General features: G+C 31.8%; 1 protein-coding gene across 4 annotated transcripts in view; it reads right to left on the bottom strand.

Moving 5' to 3' along the window:
• Positions 1-15,195, bottom strand: part of in (inturned planar cell polarity protein) — a 165,225-nt gene that overhangs the window by 51,070 nt on the left and 98,960 nt on the right. For all 4 annotated transcript variants that reach the window (XR_015038797.1, XR_015038798.1, XM_085808691.1 and 1 more), the window contains 2 exons: positions 11,342-11,404; positions 7,716-7,931 (listed from right to left, as the gene is read on the bottom strand). Coding sequence is in view for 2 of the 4 variants with exons in the window: in XM_085808691.1 (XP_085664817.1) it covers positions 7,716-7,931; positions 11,342-11,404 (279 nt within the window). In the remaining 2 variants the exon portion in view is untranslated. The remainder of the gene's footprint in view (positions 1-7,715; positions 7,932-11,341; positions 11,405-15,195) is intronic.

Raw genomic sequence — 15,195 nt, 5'->3', positions numbered from 1 at the left:
TAATGTGAAAATAATAATGCATAAGGTAATTGGACTTAGTGTTATCTATTGTACCAGTATGTACTGTTAAGTATATGTACCAATGTATGGTAACTCCAAACATGCATACCCTGAGTATTTTGGACCAGCTCTTACACTATTGTTTGTTTATGATAGTAGTTTTTTGCATTAGCAATTTTGATTTTTTTTGTGCCAATTCATTATTCCCAAACTGAACATGACAGAAAATGCAGTACCTTGGATGACCGGATAGAATTTTGGAAGCACAACTAGTTTAGGTGTTAAAAATAATTTATTTTTGGATGACGAATTTCTTAGCACAAATCCTCTTCACTGGTAGAACACTATGGATAATAAATGCACCCCACAATTTAAAGATATACAGTTCACATTTTACATAAAGGAGAATAGTTAGCAGATACTAAGCGATACGTTGCCAGCAGGAAGGAGAAGTGGTGAAAGAGAATGAGTAGTTAGTTGTAGTACTTACTACTAATAACCTTCGAAAGTCTTTTATTTTAATCCTCAGCAGTGATTAAGACTGCAATATGCAGTCTTGAAGAGGGGATGTGTACAATTAAAATTAAGAATTTAAAGGACTGTTCCAATTAAATTTAATTTGGTAATACATTTTTCTTCATATTTTGATATCTTATAAATTCCTCTTCCCCTGCCTTCAAAGAGAAAAAGGCTTTAAGAGAGAAAAACCTTTTGAGAAGAAAGCATTGAAAGCAAAAAGGAAGGTGTTAGCAAAGGAAGAGAAATTTTGTAGAATATTTATAATTTCAATGAGAAAACATATAAATCGCTTCAAGAAGTAATTTAGGAATTATAACGAAATATTATTTAGAGTCCAATTTGAAAATCTCTAAAATACAAATTAGTAACTTTCCTGATGTGGCTCGAGGATCATATAAGAAATACTTTCAGTCTTGTGAAAATCTTTAAAAATAAGATCTTAATTTTATTTTCTTATTGCAGACTGTAGAGGAATGTAATAATTAATACACAGATGCGAAAAGCACAGCATAATATAATAGTAATCTCTGATTAAAATGGGCAGGTCCTCATGAAGCTAATGAGTGTTACGAGTTGCCTCATGGCTGTGGAATGCATAAATACAACTGACTTTAAAACCTCCATTCCTTAAAAGGAAATGAGAGTTTGCGCTTACTTTTTATGGCCATAAAATTTTTTTATAGAATGTATTTGTAATAAAAAATAACTACAGAAAAATTACAATTCAAGTTAAGATGAATAACTTGTACAATCAAGTTAAGTCTTAGAAATTTAGTAAACATAATTTTAAATTAAACCACATTAATAATTTTAAGAAATGCTTTTAGTTATAAAGAAGTGAGATTGTGGGAAAAAAAATCAACTTTGGAAGTAAAATTCTCATAGTTAATTTTAGAATCTTTATAATGATACTTGCTTAGGGAAGGCTTTTTAAAAGTTTCTGCACAATATTATAAATATAAAAATTATAAATTCATCCATTAATTATTGTACATAATCAAAATTTATAATTAACTTTCATTGTATTTAATATAATTTGATAGAGTTTTATCGACATTATGCTTATTATTAATATTAAGATATTTCATATTAAAACTGGAAAACCCAACAGCTTACTCTTAATGCTAACATGTAAATCTTATGGGCAAATCCATTAAAACAAACTGATGTTATGCACCAGTAACCAAGGGGTGCTACTCAATTATTTCTAAAAGGTTTCTTCCTGCTTTAGAGGCAACTCGCCTTTTTGAACTGCGCTAAAACTTTCCATTACATATTAAAAAAATAAAAACAAAAATAATTCTATTTAAAAAATTCCATTTTTTTATAAAGTGGGAACCTTCAAAATTTATATTCACTTCATTCTTCAAATAATTTAAAAATTTCGAATTCTGATTTTTTAACAATAATTTCATAGTGAAAATAATTCAAACATTCAAAATATTAATTCAAAGGAATTTTACACAATAATGCAAAAAATATATTAATCTTGTTAAACCAAATTAGTAAAATTCAAATTTCTAATACCATATAATTTTTAATCTTCCATTTTTCAAAAAATAATGCTATACTTTTAATCCAATATAAGAAGAAACAGCATTATTTACTCCAGATTTTCAATATACAGTGATAAAAAATTTATATTTTTAGTTGCACTATTAAGACTGTACCTTTTTTAAAATTAACAGCCCAAAACTCAGAAATCAAAAGTACATGAATAAATTGTGCAAGAAAAATCAATCACATTTTCCAAATAAGCTTAAAGAGGGAAAAAAAAATAGAACTTCCTTTTAATGAAGAAAATTGTTGACACATAGTTTATATGATGCAACTGCTGTAGTAATAAATTATTCATAGAAAGAGTGATAACCTTGATATACACTAGACTATGCAGTTGAAAATCGAAATGCGCATATACATTAATTCACTTTTATTACGCTAGATTAATTTTCGAAGATTTTTCTTTTCACTTTAAATATTTACACTTGTTTTACAAACAAATAAACAAAAACAGTCATGCTAGCAAGTTCTGAGTTTGACAGGAGAAGAACTGAAGCTTATGGAGACTGTGAATTATCCTTCCGAGGAATAGGTTTTCGTGTTAGATGAAGTCAAGTTTCAGTGATGCAAATACGGAATCGGTGAGTACAAAAGGCAAGGACTGATCAACAAGAATGACTGCAGTAGCCTTGTTGCTCTACCTAATGAAAAACAAGCATCTTATGTGCAGGGAAATGGTGGATTGCAGAGCAATATCAAGAATCCTAGCACATGAATTCACATCTGTTGCACAGCAGTATGTGTCAGCACGTATCATTCAGCATTGTTTGCAAAGGAAAGGAATCTTTTCAAGTCATCTATTGCTGTGATTACCATTGACTTTCCACCACATGCCTATGCAGCTACAATGGAATGTCCCAGATAGATACAAATGAATGGCACAACATTGTCTTTTTAAACAAATTTCATGCCTACCATTGGCCATGTGGTTAAGTTGCTGAATACTGGTAGTTCCAACTTGGGTTTGATTTCATGCGAACGGTGTAGCTGCATGGGTGTTTTTTTGGTTTTCCCCATGTGTAATGTATATATGAGCCAGTTTTTATTAGAAAGTCCTACACGAAGGCATCCCTTCCCTTAGGCAGATAACCCTAGTGTGCTTTGCTGTAATCAGATAAACCAAATCCAAACCTTTAAACAAATTTCAACTCAGCTGACATTTCCATGTTAGTTAGTTTGATTCTGACAGCACCAATGTGACAGATATCATGATCCTTGCATTATGCATCACTGTACTGATTTGTCACCTGGAGTTTACTGATTTGTCACCTGGAGTTATGGTCTGGAGTGACATTGGAATTTATTTCTGTGCATACCTAACATCACTGTTACATCTCTAAAGTTTTAAAGCTTGTTATGTTCCCTTACCTTCAAAGTCTTGCCCATGACCATTTTTCAACAAACTTTGGCTGGTCAGCTTTCACAGTTTTTTACTTATCGAACATGTCTAGTTGATAACTCGCATCAGATCAAAAATAATACATTATCTAAACTTCACGTGATATGAAGGAGCTTCTGACTCTTTGTGCTTCCCTGCTGTACAGCCTCATAAATATCAACATCCCAGGTTGCATTATGGGACCTTATTTTCAGCTATCTGTGCAATCACAGCATGCAAATCGCCACCGACAAAGTAGTACTGCTTAAAAAAGGGAATGGAGGCTGCTTACATGGTTCATGCCTGGGACTCACAATGTGGAATCTAGTGGCCAACTGTGCATTCTAGATCTTCAGTTATAACCCTGATGTAAATACCTTATCATACACAGATAACTTGACTGTAGTGATTAAAGGAAAATCGAAAAAAACGGACTGAAGATCTGGCCAAAACTAGTCTCAGAGCTTTTGATAAAAGGATGAAGGCTCAAAAACTCATAATATCAGCTAACAAAATGCAGGTAATTGAAATCAGACATGATCACAGACTCCAAAAAAATTCATGCTTTCATCTCAGTGGAACTCTGGTTAAAATCATCTAATTAAAATATCTAGACATCATGGTCAATCGTAGTCTTTCATAGTTGCCTCTTCAGCTTTAATATTTTAGACAATTGCATGATAAGGACAGTTACTCTTAGTCATGGCATCTCCACTAACATATTATGCATTTGGTATACAAGGGTTGCCAAGCACATTGCTCTGTTTGGGCCTGAGGCTTTAACCTTATTATACAATTGAAAAACACTTGCTGTCGACTCAGAAGCCATTACTGTACAGGATCTATAGGGTATATAGAACATTACCTACTGCTGCACTTTTAAGTCCTGGCTGGTCTTCCTTCATTAAATCTGGCTGTAGAGAGGGAAGCTAATTGTCAGCATCACAAGACTTGCAAGTACTACCATGCTATGGGGTTATGTCTTCACTGCTTATGAGAAATGTATCTCACTGATTATGAGAAATGTTGCCTGCTCTCTCTATACTCATATATCTTCTCTAACTATGAGAAATGCTGCTCGATCTTTCTATGCTATTTTGACAAAAATGACTTACACCTGATGCTGAACAATTCTTCGTCTGACACGACCCAAATTACAGTTTGCACTGATGGTTCTAAAGGAGATGCTGAAACAGGTTGGGGCACTGTGGGATGAATATAGCTATACATTTTTGCTATTGTAGATTATCCAATAACAGTTCCATCTTTCAGGCAGGTTCCCATTAGTGCAGCTTTTACTCATGCCACATCCCTCTCCTCAGCTTACTCATTTTCTCCCACTTGGCTTCCAGCCTAGCAAATATTGCAAGGAACAAAAACAACTTTTTTCATTTACTATCTCCAAAAGGCCATACTTGAGTAGAGCACTGGCTCACATAGGAATAGAAGGGAACAAAAAGGCTGACAAGATAGACAAGCTTGCAGTCACATTCCCAGATGCTTCTACAGAGACCATCCTACCCATCTCCCATCTAAAATAAATCTGATGTGGACACCACATGATTTCCTTGTACGGAGCATTGAATTATACACATTATTTTGCTGCACTTATTTCTTTGAATAAATGTATTTCTTCTTAAACTTATTTCTTCGAATTATTCTACCTTAATTAACTGAACCCTTAATGCAAAGTTTAAAGTGACACAAAAAATTACAAATCTTGAAATTAAATATCCCAGTCATCTTTGTCATATGGGGGTCAAACGTCGTACAATTTTATTCTTCCATGACGAGTATAAAACTTTCCTAAATATAAGTATAGGTACTGGGAAACTGCATTAGAAGTTAGATTTTGCTATTTCTTGAAAATTAATTATGTTTTTACATTTGACATTTCTAAAACACGAAAATTTTCATCATTTTAAACAATTCTGTAAGTGGAAGTATATGACTAACGATTGTGAAAACAAAGGATGTGTTCAATTAATAATTTTTATTCATGAGTATTTCCCAGGAAATAAAGAATAAAGCTACTGTAATTGATTCTTTTCAAATTTAAAGTTAATTCTTCTGAATAATTTATATCAAACTATTAAACATGTAATATCCCTAGAAAAAGTTTAAAATTGTAAAGTTAATCATAAAAAATTCAAAGTACAATATATATGTCAATTTATATTAAAATATTAAAGAAACAAGAAAATTAAGATTAAATTAAAATAATTATAATCACTGTTGATTTCATGGAAGAAAGCTGACTTTTCAAGTGGAATAAGCTTTTAAGTTTTTGCTTATTTACTTTTTGAGTTTCATATATATATGTGTGTGTGTGTGTAAAAATATATATACCTTTCTAATAATAAATTAACAATAACTCTTTAACTCCCCTCTTCATTATAAAAATAACAAATAAATAATTTTTCTAACATAATCTTTACTCCCTGCAATTCTGAAAACAATCTGTCACCTAATCCGTATTATGCAATTATTTCTGGAATGCAATGAAATCTTAACCCAGCATCCAGATGATAATCTGTTACATGTTTCGAATTGTAATCTAGTATAAAAGGTCTTTGCTGTGCACAGTGGCGTTGCGCAGGTAAGACAATGAACATCTGTTCCCAAGCACAGCCTCCAGGGGACGCCAAATTGATGTTTTGAAGTTTTACAATAAAATGAGTCACAAATTCAAAATTTTAGAATAAAATGGCACACAGAAGGGAATGCAAAATATTTAGCTGCCCTGGGCACTGAAAACTTTAGCTGTGGCTCTGGCTGCTTGATCTCTTTTATTCTGATTCTTCCAGGCCACTCGTTGGTTCATTGCTCTCTGTGCTTTGTCTTGCTGCTAACTACGTCATTATCCAAAATGTGATACATTATATAAAACTGTGGGGTGTATATTGTGACTATGATGATGTGTGAAGAACAATATGTTTTGATAATTAGTTCATTGTACAGCAATAAAAATTATGTCAGTTCGGTCACGTCTGTCTACAAGTTTCTCCTTTGTTATGCATCATTCAAACTACACAACAAAAGAAGTGTCCAGATCTGTTACAATTTTCACCCAGTCAAGATAATTACAGTTATTATTATTACACACACATATATAAATGCACATGCACACATATACACACAGGGTCTGCTTGTTATAACAATGAATGCCATCATTTTAACAGAGAGAGATCTCTTGACAAGCAAGCAGTCAAGGATATAGTCTCTTCATAAACATCAGGATAGATTATTTGAATCGCTTAAATTATGGTAAAACATATGAGAGCTAACTGTCTAGGTGGAGGGATGCCTTTAAGGGGGACTCTTCAATGAAAGCTTGCTTGTATTCATGTTACACATGTGTTAAACATGCAACAATTCGATGCAGCAGCTGTTTGCCGGGATTTGAACTACTGGTGCTCAGCTCTTTCATCACTTAGCTGCTCTGGACAGAACTATTGTTAGGATCATTAATACTACCAGCACAGTTATATAGAAATTGATCAACAATTTTTCATGGATAAATTGCTAGAAGTGTTACATATTTATACTTTAAAAATAATAATAATCATATTATAAACCTTTTTTCAGTAAGCACACTTAAAAAGCATAATATTTAAAAGAAATTCCCAGGACTCAGATATTTTATTAAAACCAAAAACGGGCTGAATGGGAACCACAGATTATTGACAACAAAGCAACATGCAATACTTTGTGATTGACAACATATCTTAAGAGCTGAATAAGTTCTCTCAGTTGTTCATCACAAAACAATATATATTACTTCCACTCTGTTAAATTTTCTTCAACTTGTCTCTACTCTACCTTTTGCAACATATCTGAATAACTGAATACACTTTAAAAGTGTACTGTTATACAAAGAACTTACATATAACATTACTATAAATTCTATTAATGTTAACGAATTTATTCAATAGCATCTCTTCACAAAATTCTGAGCTTCTCCTCCCACCAATGTTGCAAAAAATAAAATTACTTCCATTTTATTGCACACATCAAAGCAAATAACTGTTCTGTCCATAATGTACAACCTTACACAATCAGATTTCAAAATAATATAAAACTTCTGAACATCGTATATCTACATCTGCTTGCCAGATTACTATGATTGCTTGACTACAAAAAACCTAACATTTAAAAGCATACACTTTTTCTATACTATAGCAGCTAAAACTAGGATTAAAGTATAAGCTTCTTCTGCACAAAAATATTAATAGTAATAGACATTTTGCATAGTTACCATTGCCACTATTAGCATGAAATATCTACCAGATGTTTCCTGGAAGTCTGGGTTCACTACAGAAGGTTCTTGGTGCCTTGAAGGGAATACTTCATGCCAAATGATGATCTTAGATACAGGCTGCATTCTTGTTAATTTTAGTATATGATGGTGATGGAGGAATAAGTGAAAATCTAGCAAATCACTTTTAGGAAGGTGATTGCTCAGCAAATATCCCTGAGCAGAATGAAAAATATTTCAGTGAACAAATAATTAAAAATCAATAACAAATAATAAAACTGTAAAAAAAGCGAATGAAAATTGAAAACTACATATACTTAAAAATAAAAGGTTTAAGGAAAATGATCAGGAAACAGGAATTAAGTCGAAACAGATAAAACAGTTCTAATTTGGTACATAAATTATGATCAGGGTGTCTTAGAAAGGACTGACTGTTTTTTAAATAGACTAACTGTTTTTTAAATAGACTAACAAGTGAACAATAACAGTTATTATTGTTATTCAATTATAATGTCTAAGGTCATGAATTTTTCTAACATGCTTTATGTGTTAGTACCAAATTTTATTAACAGAAAGCCTGGAAACTTTTCCACACAAAATCTAAATGGCATCAAAGAAGAAAAGACTCATTTTTACAAAACTTATTAATGAGGGCAATATTGATGGAAATTGCATATGGTTTTCCTGACGAAGCACTTTTTTATATGGATTAAGTTTATTAACAAATAGAAGTCGCAGATCCAGGGAAGGGAGATCATATATTCATTCCATGATCACCGAATGCATAAAAATGATTGTACTGGTAACTTTATCTAGCAAAAGTATCACTGGGCTCAGTTTCTTACAGGAGAGAGCAAATTCAAATCTTTACATTCAATCTTACACAAATTTAAGTACAGTCTAAATGCTTTGCATAACTGACCCTAAAGTCTGGTTCATGCAAGATGATACGAGACTTCATTAGTATGAAGTTTCTAGGAAGGAATGAAACTTTCCTGGAAGAATATTTCGATAGTTGTGTCAATGAATTTTATGTACTACTCCATGCAATCAAAAAGGGTGATTGGCCATCACATTCAGCGGCTCTTAATCTGTGCAACTTCTTTGAGGTAACTTGAAAGATATGACGCACTGATAGACTTTCTCCTCAGTTGCAGAAATGGAACAAACCATCTGTCATGAATGTGAGAAGCCATTCAAGTAGCAATGTTGCAGAATCAATCACTTAAATTCACTCTTTGTTTATGATAAATGTTTGGTGAATGGTGCACATTTTGAGATAATTTTGATGTTACTTCCAAAAGTAAAATGATTAATAATTTCAGAAACTGAAGTGTCACCTCTTGGTGACATTTGGCACTGTACAATGAAGCACACGAAATTTCCTGATCTTACCATTAATCTCTTGTAAAAATTCTTTTGATGCCTATCATCAACTGCTCATTATTACATTTAAGCAACCATCAGTCCTTTTTGGACACACTATAATTATTCCATAAACCATGCAGTTCAATAGTTTCAAGAACACAACATTTACAGTAATAAACTTCATTCAATAGCTTCTCAGCAATTCAAAATCATAAGAACTGGAAAACTGCTCAAATTACCTAAAGTATTCTCAAAATTCAGTTCTGAAGGTGTGAAAAAATAAATAAGAAAAACAGCTTAAAAAGGGAAATAAAAATAAATATACAGTTTTAATTTACACTTCTTTTGTAGAAAGCTTTATCAATTTGTACATTTCTATGAAAAGAATTCATTAAAATTATTTCATCCCTATTTATTTTAAATATTTTAATGAATTTTTCAATTTGTAACAAGCCTTGTAGTCCTTTGACTAATGAAGGCTACAAAGGAATGAATGTAAGCAAATACTTGATTGGCTATATACAAGACTTTTCTGTGGCAGTAATCAGGCCTCAGAAGTACGGACCAATTCTTCAGTTATCAAGTTCTTTGTTTTGATTTCACATTTCATGAATAGCTTCAAGAATTTTATTGAATCACATGGTTATTCAAAATCCAATATCAATTACAATATAATACATGTAAATTACACTACCACATTTGAATGTTTCATAAAAGTTAGGGAATGACTTTATCATTCATGTAATCCATTGAATGAGATTGGTAGGATGGAAACTGACAGTTATTACTGCAAGTCTCACAGCACCCCATGCAGCATACAAATCACTGATAGCTTGCACTAATTTTAAGCCATAACTTTCATTATAATCCATTGCTAATAAAATCTGTTCCAAGAGTATCTTTGATATGATTTTGATTTTTAATTATATCTTGATCCATGAGATTTAGTTTAATAATGATATTAGATGGCAGATATTCAATATTGTTAACATTCTGATCAATTAATTTTGTCAATTGACACATTACTTAATTCGTATGATAATTTTCCTGCTTCAGAGGGAAAACTGTTTCTCCGCTTCTTTTAAGAAGTTAGAAAACGAACTTCTATTTGCCATAGAATATTATGCTTGGTCTTCAGAAGAACAAAGAAAAAAATCTGGATACATGTTATCTAACATAATGATTGCACATCAGAGTCACAAGGTTGTCACACTGAAACATTAGATCCTTTATGTACGGTATCCATTACCGAAGCCTCAGGAGGAAGTTTCACGATCTGCAGTTGTTTTTGTTGACTTGTCTACACAAGACTATATTTTCTTTTCCAGTGACAGCCTTTATAGCATTGGCCACTACAAAGACCAGAAGTGGTGGTCACTTTATTAAGGAGGCCCCTAATAGGTGTGCCACTATTGCCTCCTATGAAGGAAACAATATACATCCATGCCTTCTCTGGGATTCGAAACCAGACCCTTCGGTAAGGTGAAGTCAGTCACTAACCCCTTTTCTGTCTGAGGGGCTCACTCAGGAATATTCTGCAGTAAAAAAAAAATGAAGTCAGCTGAGCATCTCAGGTTATCCAATGACTGTCTTATTCCATCACTGGCCATTTCCTGCTCTGATGTAGTGGTGTATACCTGAATGATGATGTTATGATTCATCAAGCTCGAATTATGACAAAACTGGTTTGAAGTGCATGAGACACTATTTCAATGTATGGTATATGGATCTGCCATGCTAAAGTTCTGAACTATATCCAGTGGAAGATACGTAGGATAAACTTCAGAAGAATCTAAGGAGTGCTTCAATTCTTTCTTTATTCACTGAGCCCCTTGTAGAATTGATGCAAATTTGATCAGAAATAACTAAAGGAACTGTGTATAAACCCACTGAAACAGCCCAACAATTTATGCCCACTGTAATTCATGCTAAAGATGCTCAAGTGAAATATTTATGTGTATGACCATTTTTTCCCTCATTAACCAAACAGTATATTAATCCATAATTTATTTTTGATATGTTCATTACAGCAACACCATTACAACAACCAGAGCAAAATGTCACAATCTGATGATAATATATTGATCTCTTATTACAATGTCCACTTCTTTGTGAACAAAAGGATTGTTACAATGAGTTTCAACTATATTAAGCACATTTAAAAGATTCTAGTTTAATAAAATTTCTCAGTATACCATAGATTCTAGTCTTAAAGTTGATAACAAAGATACATATAAGCGGAATATAAGGGATCTAACCTTGTAAAATATGCAGGATCCCAAAATGCCATAAATTCTTTGATTGCCATAAAAACCATGACACTGAAATAAAACAATTTTAATTATATGGCTTATAAAAACGGGAAAACATATTCTTACACAGTAAGTTAAATTAGTTATGTTACAAGAACAGGGAAAAAAAAAAAAAAAAAAAAAAAAAAAAAAAAAAAAAAAAAAACTTTTTTTCAGCAACTTCATTACAAAATACACTAATATCTAAATCATAGTAAATATATTCTATAGTTATTTACAAAATTCATCTTAAAATGCAGTTTTTTTTAACATACAGTTTTGTTAAAGCATAAAAAGTTATTTTTATGAGCTACACTAAAAGTGTTTTAATAGTTTTGTTTATTTTCACTAGTGAGAAAAATAAAAGGAACATCTACAGAAAAGGTGCTTTATGTTAATTCTATTAAATGAAGCCAATTGAAAGGCAGATGGCTGCCAGCTCGAGGACAATGTAGTCCAATTGGTTTCATCTTCACTACACAGAAATCTTCAAATTTTTTGGCCCTTTTTTCAGTTCATGTGGAAAGGGGTGCAAGAGGGTGCTTCAAATTCTAATTTCAAGGACCAAACGAGTAGTTGGATAAAATTTTCTCATATGGATGGTGAAACAGGTTGTGAAGAAGGCAAATGGCTTGTGATTCAGAAACTGAAAGCAGCACAGACACTGCCACAGATCAGTAAAGAGCCAAACATTGCAAAAAACATTACGTCAAGAATCTGGAAGTGGTTTAAAGGCACTGGTGTTGCATGCAGATGATCAGGTCATGGCAAAAAATGTTCCATAATAAGATTTGCAAAACTGTTATTTGACGAGTGTTAAAAAAAAATAGACAACTGACGCTGGTCCAGAATGGAAGAAATTCGCTGCAGCTGTAGGAAAAGACTAGTCAGATATACCCTAACAGACAGGCTGCATAATATGGGGTTTTATACAAGGAAAGCTATGATAAGTGTGTCATTAATTCATGCTGCAAAATGTTAATCGATAAGGAAGAATTGATAACTTTCTCCTAATGGATGATAATGCTCATTTTTATTGCGGAGAAAAGAACGCAACAAAAAGAGTGGCCATATATTCTCTGAATTTCAATCCGTCAGAACATGTGAGACTTACTACGATGCCAGCATTATTTCAGCAGCCAAACTTAGTACTCCCCAGAAGCTTCAAGGTGCTATTTACAGTGAATTATTTTGTTACTGTAGAAATTCCTGTACAAGGTAACACACAACATGGAAAATTGCAGTAAAGTTTACATTTTGGTAAGGGGTGACCATGTACCTTATTAAGTTGTCTCTACATATCCCTGAAAAGTTGTAACATAGACTTTTCCCTACCACACTTTATATTACATTTTTCTGTATTCTTATTCAAATTCACTTTTACAGAAATAGGAAATTCTGCATTTTGAACATATGCCAGGAATGAGAAAATAAAGATTTTATGCAAGATCCATGTTCATAGCTGCAAAACCATTTAAATTACATGAATTTTTACAATTATTCTTTCAATTTTTCCTGCAGTGTAAGTGTTAGTTTAAAAGATTGCTTATTAACAATGATTCGAATTAACATGAACTAAAGAAAGAGCACAGAACACTATTAAGGAAATACCGTCTGCTTTTGCGAAACTGTTCTCTAATTTCTTTCTTTTTTTAAAGTGCAATTGTTTAAAAAATATATTGCACAAAAAGCATCTTTTCACATTCATATTTTGAAGCATGTATCGCTGATCTTAAAAAAATCAAGAAACGAGAACAACATTGATTTAAGAAAATTATACCACAAAGACAGTTTCTATTCTTAACTCTTATAGAACTATGACTAAAAAAGATTATTATGCCATAAGTACCTACAGTACAAAGTCCGTAATTCGGACGTCCATTATCCAGAATGATCTATAATCCGGATCTCAAAGCCACAAACTTTACGCATGCACGTAAATAATGCGCATACATTACGCATGCACGTAATGTATGCTTTATGCATGCATGTGTTAAAAGAAATGTTTAATAAAGTAAACAAATAAATATTAAGCTTTTTTTTGTAAAATTTAATACCCTTTAGATCATAATTGCTCTTTATTTCATAAATTACGGTTTCATATTTTTTTAATTGTATAATTTCTGCATGCCATCTTACCAGATTTAAATTGATGATCTATAATCCGGAAAAATCCCTAATCCGGAATCGCCGAAGCCCCGACGAGTCTGAATTACAGACTTTGTACTGTATATTATAAAGAAGTACAAAAACTTCAGCTATATAGACCTGGAAAAATTTAAGAAAAATATACACAGCATGTTACACGTGATATTAACTGAATCTAGAAAACATATGGCACAAAATTGGAATCATTTATGATAATTAGATTATGATCCTCAAGTATAAAACTGCAGGTCAAGAGCAGTTACATATTTTTAGCATTTGGAAACTTAAAAATTCTTGAGTAAAAGTTCTCCTGGCATACTAAATTGAACAAAATTTTAAATTAAAGAATGATACACTGCAGCAAAGAAAAAAAAGGGAGGAGCATTTTTATATCTTCCGTTCTACAGGGCCGATTGACAAAATTCAAATTGCGTTTTTCATGTCTCGAAAGCGCGACTTAGGATATATATTAGATTTATATATAGCATTGTTCTAACATAGATATTTTGACACAAAATCGGACTTTTTCTGAAATAACATACCAATTGTTTTCCATATTTCGATTCTACAAATTAAATTATGTGTAGATATTAAATTTTGTAAAATCTGGTGTGAAATTTACGGAGAAATTCAAGAATTTATCTTGGCTAAATTTTTTTAGTTTGAGCCAAGAATAATTCACTTGTTGAACATCTTAATATATGGCAACAAATTTTCCTTTCCCTTCCATTATGGCAAAGTGGAAAAAAAGGCACCTTATTCCTACCTTTTTACATTGTGCATAAACAGAAAAAAGTCACATCGTTTCTACTTCCAAATAATTGTAGCAAATTTTAGCAAATCTGATGTTTTATCGCTTTCAACAAACATGCCAAATTTCAAAACGTGCCAATCTATAAATTCCCGTATATCTTCGGAAATTTTGAATAAAAATTGTAACTTTTCGCAGGTATGTTTAGATATACATCTACTTTAAGATGATGGTAAAAATTTTATAAATTATAATTCAATATGTTTTTAGAAAAATTATTTAAAAATACAAATTTTAAAAATAAATCATAAAAAAATGCATGAATTTTATTTGAAATGAACCTGAATTTTGAAATGTGAAAGGAAGAATAAAATAAGCTTGATAAAAAAAAAAAAAGATTAATAAATAAATACCAAACTCAATTAAGATTGAGAAGCTAAAACTTTGAGAGTTAATTTTTTAAAAACTACTCGTGCGATTTTTATGAAACATGGTAGTTTGGTGTAATTTGAGTCAAAGAATTGAAATATGGAAAAAAATTGGTATGTTATTTCAGAAAAAGTCAGATTTTTTGTCAAAATACCTACCTATATTAGAACAATGCTATCTATAAATTTAATATATATCCTAAGTTGCGTTTTCGAGACAAGAAAAACACAGGTTGAATTTTGTCAATCGGCCCAGTAGAATGGGAGATATAGAACTGCCACTTTTTTTTGAGCAGTGTACATACTAATAAATAAAAAAAGGAATATTACTGAATGATATTAAATGGGAAAAAATCCACCTTAAAATATCCTAATTCACTTTTTAACCAACCCCTAAAGGAAAACAATAGAAATATTTTTTTCCCACACTCGAAAATAGGCAAATATTCCAAACTTTGAAAGTAAATATCCTTGTGTAGTCAAACCTTTCATGC

Source organism: Stegodyphus dumicola, chromosome X1 (genome assembly GCF_044657685.1).
Source record: "Stegodyphus dumicola isolate Sdum_Otavi_A_Nest chromosome X1, ASM4465768v1".
Classification (NCBI taxonomy): domain Eukaryota; kingdom Metazoa; phylum Arthropoda; class Arachnida; order Araneae; family Eresidae; genus Stegodyphus; species Stegodyphus dumicola.
This window is presented reverse-complemented; position numbering and strand designations above follow the sequence as displayed.